A 20,948-nucleotide genomic window follows, 5' to 3' on the forward strand; every position below is an offset into this window, starting at 1 on the left:
GATCCCAAGACCGCACATTCGGCAAACTCCAGACTCTCCTAATTGCTGGAGGCCTGAACCCTAGACACGCTAGAACTAGGACGGTTCGACGTACGGGCAAACCAGAACGGGCCGCCCCTCAACTGATTCCTCACCAATTCGCACACTAGCATCAACCTGCTCAGTAGAGCCCGGCCATTCTCACCATCGAAAAAGGGAAGCAATAATATTAGTGTCATGGCATTCCAAATCCAACAACAACAACAACACTTTCCCTTTCCTCCCTTTAATTCTCTTTTCTTGACTTCCTGAAAGTCGACTGAAAACGCATGAATGCATTTCTTAATTCCATATTTCGACCTCTCTTGCTCCCCACCAAGAGCCAAGTCTCCAAGTATGCGACGACCCGTTCCCTCAATGACCGCAATCTGATCTCCCTTCCCAATAATATCCAGGAGGATATCAAATATAAAAATACCATTCGACGATATCCTCTGCAACCCTCACAACTTTTACGTAGAAGATCTAAACAGTTCAATCCGCAAGAGCGATCTGACCCTCTACATCAATAATCTCCACAGCCACCTTACTGAAATTAGGCTGAAGTCTACGACACACAAGGAGCTTAGAAAAACCACACTGTCTTCGCTTTGGGGAAACTCCGTCCGAGCAGACAGATGCAAACATTGGAAAATGATGTCAGAGAGTCCATCTCCAACCTCTTCTCACTGCCATACTCCATACACCACCCTGGAACTTCGGAAAAACATCCCACCCATTAATTTCATCAATCCAAACAACATATATAATAGCGGCACCCACAAATAAAAAATCAGTCGGAGTCAACAATACACCTTCCATTCCCCTCAAGCATTTCCGCCATCCTGTCCTATCCACTGCTTCTACAATGCCCACTTTCCATCATCTGGAAAGTACTTACAATTTCCAAATACCTAAGTAAAACCAGATCCCTCTTACTGCCATTAGCTACAAGCCAAATCATCTATACCTCCTCGAAAAACATACCGCTTGGCACTCACCTGAATTCTTATTTAGTCAAACTTTCCAACTACTTCTCCAAACGGAAACTATCCCAAAATCCCCAAAAGAGCAAAACCATCTTGTTCCGTGGAAATACCCTCATGGCCTCCATAAAATACAGTATCCTAACTTAATGTTAAACTGTTTTATATAGCTTATCCGGGTCCTCTTCACTTTCGACTTCGTTTTCTGGGTTGACACTTCTTCATCCCAATCGGGACCACTCCGGCACCAAGAGAGAAAAGTTCACGCACTGTTCAAAATATATCTCCAATCGGGGTTTACGAGTTGTCCGCATTGACATCGTCCTAGCCCGTCGTACTTTCCACTTCCTGTCCAAATGTCAATCCCATCAAAGTCTACTCATCACCCAGGCCACGCAGACCTTATTAGATTTAAGTTCATATTTTGGTTTCAGTTTATACTTTAGATTAGGACAAACTGTTAAAGTAGTTCCCAAGCTAGCTGTGTAATTTTATGAGATAATAAAAAGATTTAGTTTCCAAAAAAAGTATTTCCTACTCCGAATTCCTTGTCTCGAGTATGCTCAATTATAAAGGTAGAGACTCTGGCGGGAGTTGAGGGCACCGCGAATATAGATTCTACTTCGTCACGTTTTACGTCTGCAGACTGCTGTTACCTAGTTCACCGCATTACGCAAAATACTACAATTTTTGTCTTATTTACGGTTATCTGACAGGTCCAAGATGGGGGCGATTTAAATTGCTGAGGAATGGATGTCCAGATCATTCACTTTGTGATAGTTAAAATCCTTGGATATTTACTCTTCGCTGGCCTAAAACGATTTAATACATGAAAGACTACAGTATATCGACGAATATAAAAAGCATATCTAATGGGGTGTCAAAATTAGGGAGTCACGACAAGATCCTCGGACTGACACAATTCTACAACTGCGGACCCAGCAACGGAAAGGGACCAACGCATTGCGCAGCTTGTCGTAGGACGTGCTTAGAAAAGGGGGTTCGCGGCAAATATCATGTCCCAATATAAAGCTAATGTCCCAGCGTTACAAGAGATGTGCTGCACAGTGATTGATTTCCTGGAGAAGATCCACTACACAATATTTTATGATGACCATTCAGTAAACCTCGTGCTCGGAGTAGGTTTCTTAGTCATGTCAAGAAGTGAAACCTTTTGTTATCGACTTTGAAAACATAAGCGAATGGCTATATATTCTGCACCCGCGAGTCAAATTTCGAAATATGAACCTCATTAAGGTTCACACACCTAGATAGGAGATTGAAGAGTGGGAGGAGAAGGATACTTCCTACAGGGCAATAGAGCGGAATTGAAATCTCTCCCAGGTATGATATCACAATCATGAACACAACACAATTAGAAACGGCGTCTGTACTCAGGCAATACGTTAGCTCCCATAGCATTCACAAACCTACTAATGACAACGGACTGCGGATTATCCAACTAGCACTGTCGCGCGAGTAGGTTTGCGCGGAGAGCAGTCCATAAACAAACTTGGGCCTCTCCAGACAAGACTACTTTCAACCAAATTGGCCACGTGCTGATTGAACGCTGCCACCTGTCAGCCCTGATGAATATCAAAACATGGTGAATCTAAGTTAGCGACGGAACGGAAGAATGCTGCATACCGGACAATGCTGCCCTTTCAAAGAATGCGGGTACGCTCAAAAACTTATGAGACCGACAGAATTGGCGAATATGTGCGATGAGTTAAGTACATCAGCCAGTTAGAGGTCCCACCAACTGAAGTAAGAGTCAGTTCTTTTTTTCGGCTTAAAATCCCTAAGTCGACAGGCGCCGATGGAATTACAACCGAATTAGTTAAATATGGAGCGGCAAACTACACTGAGCTGTTCATCAACTGATGCTTAAGGTCGGGGATAGCGACTCAATGCCCGACGATTGGCAACGGGGTACTAGCTGCCACATACATAAGAAGGAGGACACCATGAAGTACAACAATTACAGAGTTATGACGTTTCTAAGTACGGATGGCCCTACATATCCAGAATATCAGAGGCTTCACTCCAAGCATATCTGCAACAGATAAGATTTTCTCTATGCGGGAAGCGATGGGAAAATATTGGAATATGGCCATCAGTTAAATCATTTTTAACCGACTTCCAGGCTGGATAAAACTGTACACGCCCATGAAAGAATTCGGTATCCCGACGAAATTGATAAGACTGACTAGGCTGACCCTGACCAACATACAAGGCCAGATAAAAGCAGCAGGATCATTCTCGAGACCATTCAACATCTACAACAAACCGACAAAGGCCCTATCATGCGTCCTCTTTTACCTGGCCTTGGAGAAAGCGATTCGCGATGCAGATGTGTCCGCCAACAATCCGAGATGTACAGTCTACCTTCATCCAGATGAACCAAGTGATTGACGTGAAATCTTGCACTGCACATTGTTGAAAGCAACACGAAACACATGGTGGCAACATGAGCACCTACAGAATTAACAGTTGGCATTGGTGAAATGAAAGATAGGAGAATACAACTTTGAAACCGTGGACAATTTCTCCCATTTGTCATCATGGTGTCATCATGGGGTCAAAGCTCTTACTGGAAATGGCAATAATCTTGCCAGTCCTCATGTATTGTTCGCTCGGAGACTTGGGGTCTTTACAAGAAAAATTGCGTACTCTTGGCCGCGTTCCGAAGAAAGTTTGGCCCCTACATGAGGATGGGTGATTCCGTAGCCTACATAATGACGAAGTCTATTAGCGATACCATGACCGTCAGGTTGTGGGTAAAATCCGGCTCAATCGGTTAGGGTGGGCGGATCACTTAATCCGTATGGATGAGGATGATTCAGCCGGCAAAATCGATAAGGCAATATGTATGATGGAAAAAGAAGATATGGCAGACGCTGCTTGATATGGAGCGATGGTGTGGGTCAGGACACCAAACAGGGTATAGGAGATTAGTGGACCTCGATGCAAAACAAAGATGCCTAGAGTTCCTTTCTAAAACGGGCCTAGACCGGATACTTGTGTTGCGCCGTTGGTGATAATAAAACGCATTTGCCCTGTTGCTTTTTCTCGTATCAATCCGCGATTATAGCTAAAATCGCCCCTGATACTTAAAAAAGACGTTTCAGTACGGAGGAGCTACAGTACCAGATAGTCTAAAATAAGGGCATATCTAAGAATTGAGTAAAGACCGCGGGGACGCCGTAGGCTTGAAATGAATGGATAAGTCAATATTGAGCATTATTTCACTGGAAATGTAAAGTTATCTGTAAATTGATATTATCCTTCTGTTTTGCAACTGAATATCCAACTTTATAAATTATTTCAATAATAATACTTTCCTATCATCTAATTAAACTAAATAGGAACCAAATATTATATAATTCATTGATATTTTTCATTGGAATTTTAGAAATTATCTACTCCCATTCTCATTAACAGATACTCGCCAATGACACCGCCCACATTCTCTCAATTTCATGTAGCCGGCGTTACCATTGTTCGTGATAATTACTTCTGCAACGAGAAAACATGTAGCATAGAAATAAAGGACCTGAAGCTATCATCGTCAGGTGCTTACCGTTGTGAGGTTTCTGGCGACGCTCCAGCATTCAAGCTGACCAGCCGTACGGCCAACATGACAGTAGCTGGTAAGTATTTAATCACCTTCCACTTATATCTTCTTTCAACCGCAGAGCGGAATACAAGGAAGACTCCATAGTTGGACGAAAATATCATTTCCACCGAATCCAATTCTCTTATTTAAAAATCCTTCCGGGACGTAATGAATTCTGCCTGAAGTCAGCCCAGCCAGTCGACGTACGAGTACGGTTTCTAAGATAAGCGGCGAGGATATGCTCCGTTTCCGACAAGACGATTTCTTGCAGAACGACCTTCATAAATCATATCCAGGGAGTGTCATAGTGCTATCGCTGGTCACCGTCAGATAGTCTCCCTTGCATTCTTGGCTTTGTCCGTTTATCTATATTTACTTTGATAGAAGTTCTCTGGTTAGGATATTTCTATTCCTTATGTCCAGCTTGAATTTTATTTCACAGATATGTAGGTACAACTGTATCGCTTAAAATATGCTCTATATATTATTGCAAAGGATGAACTCTAAAGCCACAGATAATTTTCAGTCGGGAAAAGATATATGAATCCAGGCTATCTCGTTGCACTTTGCAGGGTGCGAATGAAGTTTCCACCATCTGCGAGTGACTTTGGGAAGTAATCGAGATGTGTGTGCTTCCTGTCAAAGCGTTATTATAGAACTACATAGATACTTTTAAGGACTCAGCTGAACTGAATTCGACGAAAAATATATAGATAATAGATACCATTGACTAAATGCTCGTATGTTTACAGGTACGATTCCAACTCAAGCTTCTCAGTCTACTCGTATAGATTCATCATTGAAAAAGAAGTATGCATTGTATCTTACTCAATTTTCTAAAGTTACCGTTCTCGAACATTCTCATATCTGCAACTATCTTGTAAATTCGGAGCACTAAGGTGTAATGTTTTTGATACCCTGCATGGCCCAGTACACAACATTGTCCGCAATTTTGCCATCGTATAAAAGGAACATAAAAAGGTTATAAATTTCACTTTGTATAAAATATTTGCAGTGGACAATAATTCTCCGTCATGTTTTCTGGGGCCATTTTCAAGGAGGCAAGACAACGTACTTTTAGCACATATATTTTCCGCTTTTACCGGAATAAAATAGGCTAAGAGGATAATGCATTATCCAAATTGATATAAATAACTAACTGATACCGGTGAATTGAAGTATAATACAAGTAAGTGCAGACTGCAGGTTATTTGTGAGGCTCATTTGTAACTTTTTAACTAATTTTTTGGGTCAATGAGTTTTGAAAAAATGAGATCAGATTTATTCCTTCCGTTACACTAACTTACACTACCGCTCGGTCTGTTGATGGCTGGATATGGGGGGATGGTGACAACGAAACGCTAGCACTCCATTGCTACGAAAAAGTACAAGAAGGCCAGTGTAGTGTACGCATTGACAAAAGTAACAACTCACTGAAAATAACAATGACTTCACCAACTCGCTGGTGGTCGCTAACTTTTCATCCAAAATGATAAGAAGTTGAAGAGGTAAGAGCAGTATTTCACCGCAATTTTAATTCATATGCCATCAGGTTAAGTTCCACCGTAACTGTTCTTTCAAAAGAAGCGAGATTATCATGGGCTTAACGGTCGCCTTGTGGAACTTTTCCGTGTACACTAGGCAGAAAAAGTGTGCGTACACTCAGTAGTATGATACTTTTCCTTAGTAAAACAAAAAAATTAAGCTAATTTTTATGGCGAATTTATTATCCAAACATTACAAATAGTTCCGTAGTTTTAGTGTATTTAATTCACTAAGTTATAAGTCTTACAAAAACCAGGTTATAAAGCCAAAAATTAAAAGAATCGCAATAATTCAGTAGAAAAAGTCTGCGTACAGTAAACAAATATTTAAAAAAAATTATATTTGAGTAAATATGAAAAGCAAATCAGTAGCTTGTAGGATACCCTTTTCTTTTTATGACCTCTTTTAATCTTTTCGGCATAGAAGATACAAGTTTAGATGTTTCTTCAACACTTATTTTATTCCATTCTTCTTGTAATACATTTTTCAGCATATCCTTTGAAGTTATATCGTATTGGCGAATTCTGCGTTCTAATAAATCCCACAGATGTTCTATGGGATTTAAATCTGGCGATTGTGGGGGTGTGTGTAACTGTTTGGGAACATTATATAATAGCCACAGCTTATTAACCTCAGCCGTATGCTTAGGGTCGTTGTCATGCATAAAATAAAATTCGTCACCCAGGCGTAAATTTTCAGCAGTTTGTTTTAAATTACGTTTTAAAATATTTAGGTAGTCATATTTGTCCATGGTAGACTCTATAAATTGCAGATTTCCTACGCCACCACTTGCCATACACCCCCAAATCATTATTCCGCCACCACCATGCTTTACCGTTGGCATCAAATTTTCTTTATTCAATGCTGTACATGCTTTTCTCCATACTATTTTTCTTCCTTTTATTCCAAAAATGCAGTATTTACTTTCATCTGAGAAAAGCACATTTTCCCAGAATTCATTTGATTGGTTTACGTACTTATTCGCAAATTTTATTCGTTTTCGCCTATTATCATAGTTAATGAAATAAATGGTTTCTTACGTGCAACTCGCCCATGGTAACCAGCTCTCTTGAGTATTTTCCGTGCGGTATCAGCACAAATTTTTTTGTTGAACTTAAGTTCAATATCTTTCGCGATTTGTGGTGCAGTTATTCGTGGATTCTTTTTCACCGAACCTATAATACGTCGCCTTTCCCTAATCGACAACTTCGATGGGCGACCAGATCGTGGCTTCGATGTTATTATTCCCGTCGATTTAAAGTTGTTAACTACCCTTTGAACAGATGAATGTCGCCTTCCTACTATCCTGGCTATTTCGCGGAAACTTTTTCCTTCTTCCCATAATTTTATTATAACTTTTCTTTCACTTACACAAATCTCTTTTCGCTTCAATTCCATAATAACAATTATACACACAAAATAACGAAAAAACGTCCTTATTTTTCACACTTCAAACACTCAATTTACTTCAAATGACAAGGATTTATATTTCGGGGAATCACCTAATTATGTGGCTGTATGCAGACTTTTTCTACTGAACATTTGTGACTTTTCTTATTTCCCTTTTTTTATTTCAGTTTCCTTGAATTCTAATTTCGTAAAAGTGGCCTTATCAAAGCAACAAGACCACAAGCAATATGCAAACAATAAAATGTTTTTAAAAAACTAATTTATTCGTGTGTTTTACTAATGAATAACCAGGAACTGCTTAGTGTACGCACATTTTTTCTAGCGAGTGTAGTTCCTTTTGTCTCTACAGAAATGTTGTAAATCTGAAAACTTTTCCAATATATAGAAGAAGGGGATGATCGTTAAGATTCTGAAGAAGAACACCCATGTTAAGTGCGGACATTTGAGGGGTATTTGCGTGCTTGCCGATATTGTGGAATATGGTAGCTAAAATCTTCCTGAAGTGCCTCAATTAATATCTTGAAAGCTTGATCGATAAAAGGCAGGTTAGTTTCCGCCTCTAAATCGTCCAATACCGACCAGATTCACACACTTTAGACCATTTTAGAGAATGTGCGGGCTTTCAATTTCCACTCCACGTGCTTTTCACTGATTTTGAGGAGGCTTTCAACAATAACAAAGTGAGCATTCTCTGGAATTCTCTACGTTAGTGGGATATTCCGAATTAGGTAATAACTATTATAAGAGAAACATTTGATAGCGCACACATATCTTCTCACCAGTTTTTTTGCCTATCATTATCAGTAGTGTTCTTTATGCTGCCTTTGGTGGAGGGATTTCAACTGACTATGTAATTCCTCAAAACATCTTGAGTATTCTAAGGACGGCAAACGCCCTCTATGGTTCTGAGTATGTATAAAACACAAAAAAAGACGACCCCTCGCAGTAAAAGAGACGAAGATGTTGCGTTGGATAAATCGAATAACACACCATAATCACATCTGAAATAAGGATATCCGCTTTCGAAATTGAGTTGTACCGACCGACGAAAAATTGCCAGAGAACCGTCCTCGATAGTATGGTCACGTAATCCGCGTTAACGAGAATTTGATTGCAAAGATTCATTTGAATATCGAAATCGATGGGAAACAAACCAAAGCCGGCTGAAACAACTACGGTTTGACATGCTTGATGCTGATTTGAAAGCTTCACGACTTCATCCAGATCAGGGCTTTGATCCCCAAAATGACACAACCGATCACCATTTGCGGACCCCAATTGTCAACAAGACAAAGGAGAAAAAGAGAAGTTTTCTATACGTTCTATGATAATTTCAGTATTTTAATGGCCTAGTCGGTTGGCGAAGTCGACCTGGATGGGAGGACTATTCCAAAAAGTTAAAAACTTTGGGAAATTGACCGTGAGGATCCGCCTAAAAATACTGAAGCTCCAATAAAGAGTTCCGTCGACACGTGCCCCTGTTTGCCTCTATGGTAGGGTGGGAAACGTGCGCGGTCCTTTTGAACAACCCAATCCCTCCAGTGTGATTATACACTGCCTGTGGCAGTCTCGATGTCCTCCAACTGCGATCCATGCTTCGACTATATCAATTATATAAATGGAGGGCTCCAAGCCTTTCTTAATTAGATTACCTATCACCAAGTCCGTTTCACTCCAGTATCTTCAAAGGATCGCGCAAGCTGCTGCTCTCTTTTATATGATGTAATCCTTATGCTTAATACTAGTAACTTGGTCTTGTGTCTCCATTAGGAAATACACCACTCGTTGCACAGTAAGTTAATGGTGATTCAATTTTCAAAATCTTTCAATAACAGAAAAAACTCAAAAGCTAAAAAACGGCACCACCAATCATTGCAATTCCAGAGACAAGCGCAAAAAATGTATTTCTATAATAGACAAGATAATTAAGTTAGGACTTAGCCATGCAGCGTATGGTAAAAACAACAACAAAAGGAAAGGTTAATGATCATTTCAGCAATATTTTAGAATTCGGTTGCTAAAAAAATTGAAATGAATTTTGCGGTTTCAGCATAATTTGTAAATTATCCTTTTACAATAAAATACTTTGATTTCTGGATGGGAAATCAGAAATTGATAGAAGCATATTGTAAAATAATTTCAATATTTAAAAATCGGAAAGTGCGAGCGCAACACACGCATGGAGTACTTGGTTAAGGAGTACCCGAGCAACCAGAAATCCTGTCAAAATGGAGAGGAGCAAAGCAATAGAAGGTGGAGGATTTGAAGCACTGCCAAAGGAAAAAGAACCAACGAGAGTCGCCCGTCTCCCCCAAGTTAGACTGAATATTTTCTTATAGCCGTGTCAGAACAATAAAGCAATCTATCTCGAAAAAGGCGCATGTTTGAATAGTGGGAAACACCGATAGGGAACAGATCAAGAAGGAGAAATTGATCTGGAGGGGATGTAGCGATTGGAGGAAGTTACAACAAGCAACCTCCCACAGTGTGGTAGCGCACATAACAATGGTAATGGAGGTGCTAAAGGGTGCTGAATATTGAAAAAGATCTTCTCGGAACCTCGTCACAAGACAAAGCGAATGAAATGATGCGCATGCCGCTACAATATTATCTTAAAACACTACAATATTATCTTCGCGGCCGCAGAAAGCACGCAAAGACTATCTCAATTATCGTACTCAAGATGAGTGTACTTCTTTCAAATCTTAACGATCATCTATTTCTTGTACTTCCTGGGAACAATCTTAAGTTAATAAAAGCTGACGAATAAATGGACGAAGTAACACTGCCGTTTCGCAGGGAAACCGTCAAGGCCAGCGGGTTTGTTGCGTTCAGGTGCATTGGTGGTAGACGCAATTTCAATTTTATTTTGACTATATCGAGATATTACACAGGTGGTAAGGTTTCACCATCACAGTAGCGTCTAAAGAGTGTAATCACCTATACGATCAGAAGCAGAAGTAGCTACCACTATATAATGCTCGACCCCGATTGGTTCAATAGCTGAAGGCTAGAACTAAATGCATGCACATTTAGGGGATCCCCCATTCGATACTTCAACAATACCAAGGGATCCTGGTTATGAAGTAGTCCAGGGTACAATCTTTCATGTTTCTCTTAGTGTTTACTGACAGTCAAGTAAAATCCTAATATCCAAAGGAGATAACGAAAAGAGCTCGATTAAATTATGATGCTAAATATGCATAAAGTAACACGATACGCTTCCAGTCATCCGTTTTTTGCACCCTGAACAATACGAAGTGGACCATCACACACACTTTCTTCTCAGGTAGATGAAAAATTCGGTTCTTCCTTGCGTCCAATTCCGCGAGCATACGACAATTTACATGTGCAGAATGCATGGTTTGAAAGAGAGCCATGCTCAACCCACCGAATCCTCCATAAAAAGATGTTTCGTCTCGCTGAGGAGTTTTCGCTATGTATGGGGAAGTTGCCCTCCTTGACTCTTCACTTTATATAGTGCAAAGTTGACTAGCGCTTTGGTCATAACTTTATATCTCATATCTCATCTCATTCAACTGCGCACACAACTTAACCACATCTCAAGAGGTGTTCGCCATCATCCCCGAGGGTTCACCCCTATTCACCAGAGTTTCATCAAAATATACTACCTGCTTCATCTGCAACAATCCGCCAAGAGCAAATAGCCACCACCAAGAAGCGAGAAAACGCGTTTACCCTAATATATCAAATTTAGAACTGGCCTTCTTCCCATGGCCTCTATTTTTACTGCAAAACAATCAACTTTCATCAACTACAAATAATAACAAACATCTCGACTCCTAGGCTCCCGCTTAGAACTAACGGTGACAGTGTAAAGTTTTATTTGCTCCTTCTATGAGTATATCTGAGTACAGAACTATCCTATTTGAACGCAGCCCAATATGTATATGCATTTAGCATGTCAGCCAACTCACTTTAGTGTGATATTGATATTTAGTAAATTTACACGGTAAAGTCAACTTTGAGCTACTGTAACTTTGTTAGTAATAGTACGATTTAGATCAAATTTGAGGATCATATGCTTCATATTATATTCTATACTACTACAAACCATAACTCTGGTATCCCATCTAGGCCTGCCTTAATAAGGAACCCCAGACATTCCGGTTTTGCGTCGAAGTCCACCAATCCGATAACCCTAAAAAAGCTGTCTGGCGTCCTGCTCTACGCCATCGCTCCATCTTAGGCAGGGTCTGCCTCGTCTTCTTGTTCTACCATAGACATTGCACTTATAGACTTTCCGGGCTGGATCATCCTCATTCTCATCCTCATCAAGAGCTTCGACCCTATGGTGAGACGTTTCGAGCGGAACAGTTTTTGTAAGATGAAATAGGCTCTGTTGGCTGCGAAACAACCGTGCGTGGATTTCATCATCGTAGCTGTTATCGGTTGTGATTTTCGACCCTAGATAGGAGAAATTATCAACGGCCTCAAAGTTGTATTTCCCTATCTTTATTCAACCCGTTTGACCAGTGCGGTTTGACGTTGTTATTGGGTTGGTTGTCGGTGCTGATGTTGCCACCACATACTTTGTCTTACCTTCATTGATGTGCAGCCCAAGATCCCGCGTTGCCTGCTCGATCTGGATGAAGGCAGTTTGTACGTCTCGGGTGGTTCTTTCCATTATGTCGATATCGTCAGTATAGGCCAGTAGTTGGGTGGATTTAAATAGGATCGTACCTCTTGCATTTACATCGGCATCACGGTTCACTTTCTCAAGGGCCAGGCTAAAGAGGACGCATGATAAGGTATCCCCTTGTCGTAGACCGTTGTTGATTTCGAATGGTCTTGGGAGTGATCCTGCTGCTCTTGGCCTCGCACATTGGTCAGGGTCAGCCTAGTCAGTCTTATTTATTTCGTCGGGATACCGAATTCTCTCACGGCCGTGTACAGTTTTACACTGGCTATGCTATCATAGGCGGCTCTAAAGTCGATGAATAGATGATGCAACTGGTGTCCATATTCCAACAGTTTTTCCATCGCCTGCCGCAGAGAGAAATTTGATCTGTTGCTGATTTGTCTGAAATGAAGCCTCTTTTGTATTGGCCAATGATGTTCTGGGCGTATAGGGCAAAATAGCGGAGAATATCTTATAGATGGTACTCAGCAACTTGATACCTTTATAATTGCTGCACTGTGTGATTTTTATGTATGAGACAGATAATGCCTCGTTGCCGATCGTCAGGCATTGATTCGTTGGCCCATACCTTGAGCACAAGTTGATGAACCACTTGGTGTAACTGTTTCCCTCCATATTTAACCAATTCCATCGGCACCTGGCCACTTATGATTTTTTTAGCCGATGAATTTTCACGCACTTTTTCTCCTATACTTGGTAGTATTTGTCCGTCGTCTTCAGTTGGCGGGACCTCCAATTCGCCGATGTTCTGGTTGTTTAGTAGCTCATCAAAGTATTCAACCGGGATAAACTTAAGGGGGTGTTTACCCAATTTCCCCGAAAATATGGTAACATACTATTATAAACCTGATTTGAGCAGATATCGATATGGAGAGTATTTTGAGGTATGGATACCATATAGAGGCAGCTTTATCATTTTTTCGGATTTTTCAATTGGGTAGTTTCTAAGAATAGGTCCGTAAAAGAAATCATCACTTTCCACCCCTCGCACTCCCCGCCTTTCCAACAAATCTGAAAACTAACACCGGCTTCGAAAAGTACTGATCGAGACCTTTCATTTGCTACCGAACATGACTATATTCGGTAAAAAAAACTTTACTTTTGTTTTGCAAACAAAACCTTAAAAATGTTCACTCGGTTCACGTGAATCCTTTGCAACTTTCCCGCTCATATGAATAAATATACTTTAGAGGCATTGGACGTAAATAGCTCTATCTCCCTCTCAAACAGAATATATAGTTTGCTGAACTTTTGTGAACTTCTTAGCAGATCACTATCCCCAGTATGTATGTACGTGCCCGAAGATTTCCTTGTTTTCAGCTTGTTTACAAGGTCAGTTTTTTTTAGTCAATTAATTTGAAGGCAAAACTGCTCCAGGACATTTTCCTTTCACTAAGGCACTTCCGCTATATTAATAATTAGCTTAATGCCATTAGGCTTCCCTTCCTTTGCTATTAATGAGATATTTCTGTATGGTTTATCTTGTTTCTGATCCATGATGAAGACCTTGACCTTGTTGAGCTCTTGTTAAAGGGGTCTACTTAGTGCGTCGTTTTAAAGGTTTTGTATAAAATAAAACGTTACCAAAATCGCTTTACTGCCTGTCTGTTTGTTCGTCAGTCTGTCTGTTTGCTACACGCAATTTCATCGGGAACGGTTGCACCTACCAACACGAAATTTGGTAATTTGGTGGCCCATACATCTAAAACTGAGTTAAAATTATCTTTTCAATTAAATGAGAGGCCCCAATTAGTACTTTCCAAAGCGGGTATTTGGTTTGACATTGGTTGCAAAGGGGAAAAATGCGGGGGTATGAAAAGGGTCGATTACTCCAAAAATTTATTCTCAAAAACCACCCAACCTAAAAGTCTAAAAAAAAGCTTACTGTAGGGTTTGGCGGAAATCCTACTAATTTTAACAAAATTGAAGTAGCTTACATTTGCCTCTTTTACGTCAAATTTCTACTCCCTAGAACCAACCATCCGCGCTCAGTTCCGCCTGCCAGTTACGTCGAAAGAGCTCGCAATGGCCTACCGGCCGCCAGTTGAACTGAAAGAACCATCCACGTTCGACAAGCCAAAACAAAAACAACTCTGGACGTGGAAGGTTTTGAGACGGAAATTTGAGATATTTTAGTGCGTGAGCATTTATTATATGATAAGTAGTCACCAGCGATAGAGATGCAAGAAAAATTGTGTACTCTTGGCCGCATACGAGAGAAGAATCCTCCGAAGAATTTTCGGCCTCTATACGACGAAATCTATACATACCACGACCATCTGGTTTTGAATCAAATCCAACTCAACAGTTTGGGGTGGACGGGTCACTTAATTCGCATAGATGAGGCTGGTCCAGCCGGAAAGTCTATAAGGGCAATATCTATTTATATCTAGAAAAAGAAGACGAGCTAGACCCTGCTTGAGATGAAGCGATGGCGTCTAGAGTTCCTTACTAAGGCAGACCTAGACCGGATACCGATTGTTGCGCCGTTGATGGTGAAAGGACATGTTCGGTTGAACGAAACGTCTGTTTTTCGACTGATTTCTAGCTATGTTTGGTAAACTTCTTCGCACTTGCTAATAACTTTCAAATACTAGCTTGAGGCGTATTATTATCGATACACTTTTTCTTAGATCAAACAATCTGTATGAATTGGTCTTGAAAAATGGTGAACAATTTAATTTTTAATAGTGTACAAGCGGAACTGTCATGAACTGGAAGTCTATTACATAAGGCAACAAAAAATCTGAAGCGTCCAGCTTTCGCTTTCCCGACTTGTTTTCGTTGCGTATGGGAGGGTGCAATTTTACCTCCTGCCGGATTCAGCGGTTTCTGTATTAGAGTATGCCCTAGTCGCCGCTAACGTTTATTCACCACTCTAGAATCGCCTTTGCCGAAATAAGGGCGGCCAGGGATTATATTTATGTAGCTACCCATTCGCCCCTCCGCCCCCTCCCCCCATGGAAATGATGGAAAAGCTATATCATGAAAAAAGGAAAGGGTTGGAAACTGACCATGCGCAATTTCCAATAGCAAACGCCAAGATTATTATTATTATTCTGTTAAGGGAAAGTCGCACCGCGTCCTTGAAGACCTATTGTGCCCCTTTTACTGGTTATAGTGTACCTATTGATCATAGTATCTCAAGCAGGCCTATAACCGTTAGGAACTTTAGTATGTGTTCTCCCAGACGCCTCGACCTACTTTGCACAAGTGCCGGACACTGTCCCAGGACGTGTATAGAGGTTTCGTCATCCTCCTCACAAAACCTGAAGGCAGTGTCCGTAGATATCCCTAGCTCCCCTAGGTTATAGTTGACCGGTAAGAATTCCCACTATGATTCGGAGGCTCTTTTTGATGAGGTTTAAGCAATCCTTTGAGCACATCGGTTTGTATCCCCCAATAAGCAGCCTGGACTGCTCCATCCCTGGTAAGCCCACCCAGAATAGTTCCCTCAACCGTTCCTCTTCATTTCTTAGATTCATAGCCATGAAACTGTAATCCGATTCCACAGAAAGATTCTGACCCGTGTAAAGGCGTCCCTGCTCCCTTCTTGGCTAGTTCGTCCGCAGCCTCGTTGCCTTCCATCCCCTGCGTTCCAGGATATACCCAAAGTATCCAGACCTTGTTGGACGAGCCGAGTGTATTCAGTCTCTCAAGGCGTTCCCATACCAGTTTAAAGTTCATCTGGTTGGACCTAAGTGCCTTGATCACTGCTTGACTATCGGTGAGAATAGCTATGTTCTGCTCCCTATAGTTCCTTTGTAGATTAAAGGAGGCACATTTCTCTATGGCGTATATTTCTACCTGGAATATGCAGACCTTTCCTTGGACCAATGACACCGGTACCCGCTCCCTCTGCTGTGAGGGATCGGTTAGTGTACCAAGTAATCAGTTGCTGGTTTAAGCCGTATGTCGCAGCCACGCTCTCCCAGTTTGCCTTGTTATTCCAACGTGTTTCAAACTTATTATCGAAGTGAAACCTGGTTGCCATGTTATCCCTTGGTATCAGTAATTCGGGATACCGCCTAGAAAGAATATCAATTTGCCTTCGATTTAGGCAGCTCCCCGACTCACTCATACTACCGGCCATCCTGAATATTGCCCTCCTTGCCTGCATCTGTATGTGCAGATGGAGAGGGGTTAATCCCAGAAGGACCTCCAGGGATGCCGTTGAGCATGTCCTCATTGCCCCACTGATACACACGCAAGCCAGCCTTTGGAGCTTATGTAATTTCCTGGCTTGTGTGTGGAGTTCGGTTCTTTCTGCCCAGATTACCGCTCCATAGGTAATCATTGGCCTTACTATTGCAGTATATATCCAAAGTAGTATTTTCGGGCTGCAACCCCATTTTTTTCCTGCTATGGATCTGCAAGTCATCAGATCCCTCGTGGCTTTCCGACAAGTGTTTCCGATATGTGTCTTCCAGAGTAATTTTTGGTCTAGCGAAATTCCCAAATATTTGACCTCTGCTTCTCGTTTCACCTCCATATCATGTAATGTTATGGCTCTCAGGTGATCAAGCTTACGCCTCCTAGTGAATGGTACTATGGTGGTTTTGGCTGGGTTGATCCGCAGTCCCACCTTCCTGCACCAGGCACCAGTAACCCTAAGTCCAATTTGGATTCTATCAAATAGGGTATCTTCACATTTGCTCCTATAGATTAAAACAATATTGTCCGCGTAACCCTGGACTTGCATTCCAGTATTTGTTAACACGTCCAGGAGTTCATCCACCACCATACTCCACATCAGCGGCGATAGTACCCCACCCTGTGGACAGCCTTGAGTGGTGTTCGTGAATTTGTACCTGTCGGTACTTCTATTTGCCTGCTTTCTAGGATTTTGCCCATCCAGGTTTCCAGGGTGTATCGCACTCCTTTGCGGCTCAGGGCATCTTGTGTCTCTGTGTACGATGTGTTGTCGAATGCTCCTTTGATATCCAAAAACGCGCACAGTGCAATTTCTTTTGTTTCTATGGTATCCCGTAGTACCTCTGTCAGCTGATACAGAGCGGTTTCAGTTGACCGTCCTGCCCGGTAAGCGCGCTGACGGTGATGTAGGGGATTACGCTTTAGAACGTTAGTTCTAATATAGTTGTCTTTGACCTTCTCCACTGTTTTGAGTACGAACGATGTTAGGCAAATTGGTCTGAAAGATTTAGGGTGAAAAGGATCCTTTTTACTCGCTTTCGAAATAAAGACCACTTTTTCCCGTCTTGATCAGACATTGAGGGTTCATCCGACATCCTCCAATTTCTGACCATTCCGTTCATTAGGGTATTTCCTAGAGTTATATCTGGTACCTCCTCTCTGGTGCTGGTCACATATGTTGGAGTGTTCCCTACGTTTTATATTTCTAACTTATTGTTAAGAATGAATTCAAGAAGGTACTCACCTCTACGATTGGTGTCGCTGCTTCCCCAGACTTCGTGGTGGGCGTTGGCATCGCAACCGAGAAGAAGTGGTAACGCCCTCTTCTCGCAATACTTCGTCAGTTTTGCAACTTGTTCGGTGGAGCCCGAATTTCATCTCCTGGGAAGTGTCCCAATGTCATAACTGCCTCTCGAGTGCTCCTCCCGGCTTCCAATGAGACTTGGATAGCCACAAGGTCCCCAGTTAAGAACTCTGAAAGACATATGTATTTTAAATTACGTTTAAAAATTTTGCAAGCTCTTGGTTTTTCACAAGAGGAGCTCCAAATTACCTGCATGCTTCCTCTCTGTAGACCGCGAATCTGCCCCCGGTACACCCAAGGCTCCTGAGCCAGCACTATTCCAATGTTCTCCTTAGAACTTGCCCTTGTAATCACTACAGATGCAGCTTTCGCATGGTGGAGGTTTATCTGGGCTATCTTAGTGCTGGCCATTGGCTCCGTTATTGTTTGGAGCTCTTCTCCACTGTCGGAATGTCACCCTGCTCCTCCAACATGGCGCTTTCCTGCGCACTGCTGTCCACCCTGAGCCCTAGGCGTCCTAGGTCTAGCTCGTCCAGCTTCTGCTCTTCACTGGGCAGCAGGTCTAGTTCCCTGGTTAATCCAGTCCTTTCCGCCTCTATGGCTTTCGAGACTTCTTCAGGAACCTCAATATGTTTTTCACCCGGTGTCTTCTCCGAGGTATCTTTCCTCGGCTTTTCCCTGTGCAGATGCGGTAGTTGATATGGCAACTCCGACATTTAATTGCCTCCAGGGATCAGTCATCTACCCCGATCGTGAGGAAATTACCCTTGCCCTCCACCTTGCTTATGAAGACTCTCCATAGCCGGGTATGGAGATCTTCATTCTGAACGATTAGGAGGCCCATCAGGTCTTCCGTTTCTATTGCCGCGGCTTTTGACAGAAAAACTGTCACCATGTGGGCTCCTGGTATATCATCCCCAGCACATGTTGACAGTTCCACCGCTTCCCAGCTTGGCAATCTAGGAACTATGATTCTAATCTATTCTGCGGTATCTTCCGTCGCGCAGTCCACCAGTATAAGGCCTGGTCGAAAGCGTATTCCGGTGAACACCAGTTTCGAAATCCAACGGCAAGATGATTCGTATGCAATAGACTCAGCGACATTTTACCTAGTCAAAAATTGTAGAGACCGCGTAGCCCTTTTTCAATTAAATAGCAAAACCAAAGTTGAACAAACAAGAAAATGAAATCATTTTGGAAAAAATTTAAGTTAGCAAAATGTTGCCCACGTATTTACAACGAATTTTCATAATATCCCCAATACAAAGGAGGCTCAGATATAGGACAAAACAAAATGGTACGAAGGTAATCCTTTTAAAAAAAATTGAAGACCTTTGTGAAGGAATTCGTGAGTAATACAGGTCTTCAAAGTAAAGCAAAGCAGTTACACACCCCATCGCAACCTTCGTGTACTGGGTCTAGCTAAAATGCCAACCGATTGATAGTGAAGTATACAAATATAAAGGTCAACATAAAAAAGTTCTTATTTCTTTTTTCTAAAAAAAATTAAATTTATTGCCTTTTTAAACCCTCACCTTTGACTAAATATAAATCTTCATTTCTCCTGTTGTGTTCACAGCTTTGCCTCAACACGAACCCTTGATAAATGGAGTGAACAGGACATACAGAGTGAACGATTTCATCGTCGCCAATTGTTCATCGGATTGGTCCAGTCCTGCGGCCACACTGACGTGGTACATAAACGATGAAAAGGTATAGCTAACAGTTTTGTATCTTTCACCTGTTAATATTGAACAATTGCCCCGACGAATACTGGACTACTGAGTTAAAGATACACTTCTGTAGATACAGTTACTATCACTTCCAGCATCTATTCAAATCTGATTACGAGAGTTTCTTTTGAGGAAATTGTTTTTGAAGGAATTAAATTGCCGCAGATTTCAGAATCAACATTGGAAAGTTTATGTAATAAAACCCGATTAAAACTTTGAAATAACAACTCTGAGCAAAACTGCTTGGCAAGAAACATTTTAATGCTAGTGTTGCTAGCTCATATCTACACATACACATTTCTACACAAAAAGATATCCCACACGTCCTCTAAAATGAACTCTGTATTCATTCAATTTAGGCAACGTCAGACATGGTTCAGCCCATGCAGGAGACAACAATGACGACAAATGACGGATTCGCCGTACGACTGAGGAGTTTAGAGCTTCGATTTGTTTTCGATAAACATCGAGACATGATGTATTCGAGGGATATCCTCAAACTCAAGTGTGTGGCCGATATTAATGATATTGGATTTCTGCGGCGTGAGAAGGAGACGAAATCGTACATTATTAGGGATGATAATCTAAGAAATTCGAAGCTGATAACGTCGAGGAATTCAGGTAAGCTAGTCGTCAGGGAGATCTCATTATTCCATTATTTAAAGTAGCTTTTTATTTCTAATTAATTTCGCATTTAAGGACTGAAATTCGGTTGAGACTTTATCTGAAGGCTTTCGAGCTTTTGTAACATAAGCCGAAACGTAATTATTTAAGAAATTAGGGTATAGTCACAAAACTATGGAAAGATACAACATTTTTAGAAGACAGGTTGTTCACTTTGAAAGTCACATTATCTATCACGTCTTTTTTGCACTTAGCTACACTTAGACTTGTCGTAACTATCTGTAGATATTAGATATCACAATCAACACTACACAAGGCGTCATCATTCTGATAGGTTATTCAACTTTCCATATTAATTCCATCCAAAGCACTTAATCAGCAGATGTGTTTGTGCAGGGAAAACTGATGAATTATTGAACGATAACACTCACTTTCCATGTATTATTTTCATCTCTAACATTTAGTGTTCATGACTTTGCATTATCTTTTGATTTTCACCACCATTAGCATGACCCGCTTTATAAAGAAGGTTATTTACCTCTTCACCCGGTGAATGTGAAAAGTGAATAAACTGAGAAAGATTGATGGAAACCCTCATTCACCCCGTTTACAATAAAATGACAAACTGTCATGCAGTAGTCAACTGAATATTACGTAGCTTTATTCATCTTTTGGTATGCAGCACCTTAAAAAATAATCTACAGAAATATCACTTTTCAATGATTAGACCAGCTGTCAATAGGGAAGCAATTCCTGTAAACACGCATAGCCGCATGGCCTTCCCGGTGGGGGGCCAAGGCTATAACAGGGCCTCATATTACTGGAAGCTTTTTCTTCGCTTGCCATTGTTCTTGCTAAAACCTATACTTTCCGGAAAGGGTGGATAGGTTCA

General features: G+C 41.3%; 1 protein-coding gene across 1 annotated transcript in view; it reads left to right on the forward strand.

Annotated features, from left to right (window-relative positions):
• Positions 1 to 20,948, forward strand: part of LOC119651964 — a 172,369-nt gene that overhangs the window by 128,835 nt on the left and 22,586 nt on the right. The window contains exons 3-5 of the mRNA XM_038055826.1: positions 4,449 to 4,657; positions 19,279 to 19,412; positions 19,792 to 20,053. Of these exons, the coding sequence (XP_037911754.1) occupies positions 4,449 to 4,657; positions 19,279 to 19,412; positions 19,792 to 20,053 (605 nt within the window). The remainder of the gene's footprint in view (positions 1 to 4,448; positions 4,658 to 19,278; positions 19,413 to 19,791; positions 20,054 to 20,948) is intronic.

The sequence above is a fragment of the Hermetia illucens genome, chromosome 3 (genome assembly GCF_905115235.1).
Source record: "Hermetia illucens chromosome 3, iHerIll2.2.curated.20191125, whole genome shotgun sequence".
Classification (NCBI taxonomy): domain Eukaryota; kingdom Metazoa; phylum Arthropoda; class Insecta; order Diptera; family Stratiomyidae; genus Hermetia; species Hermetia illucens.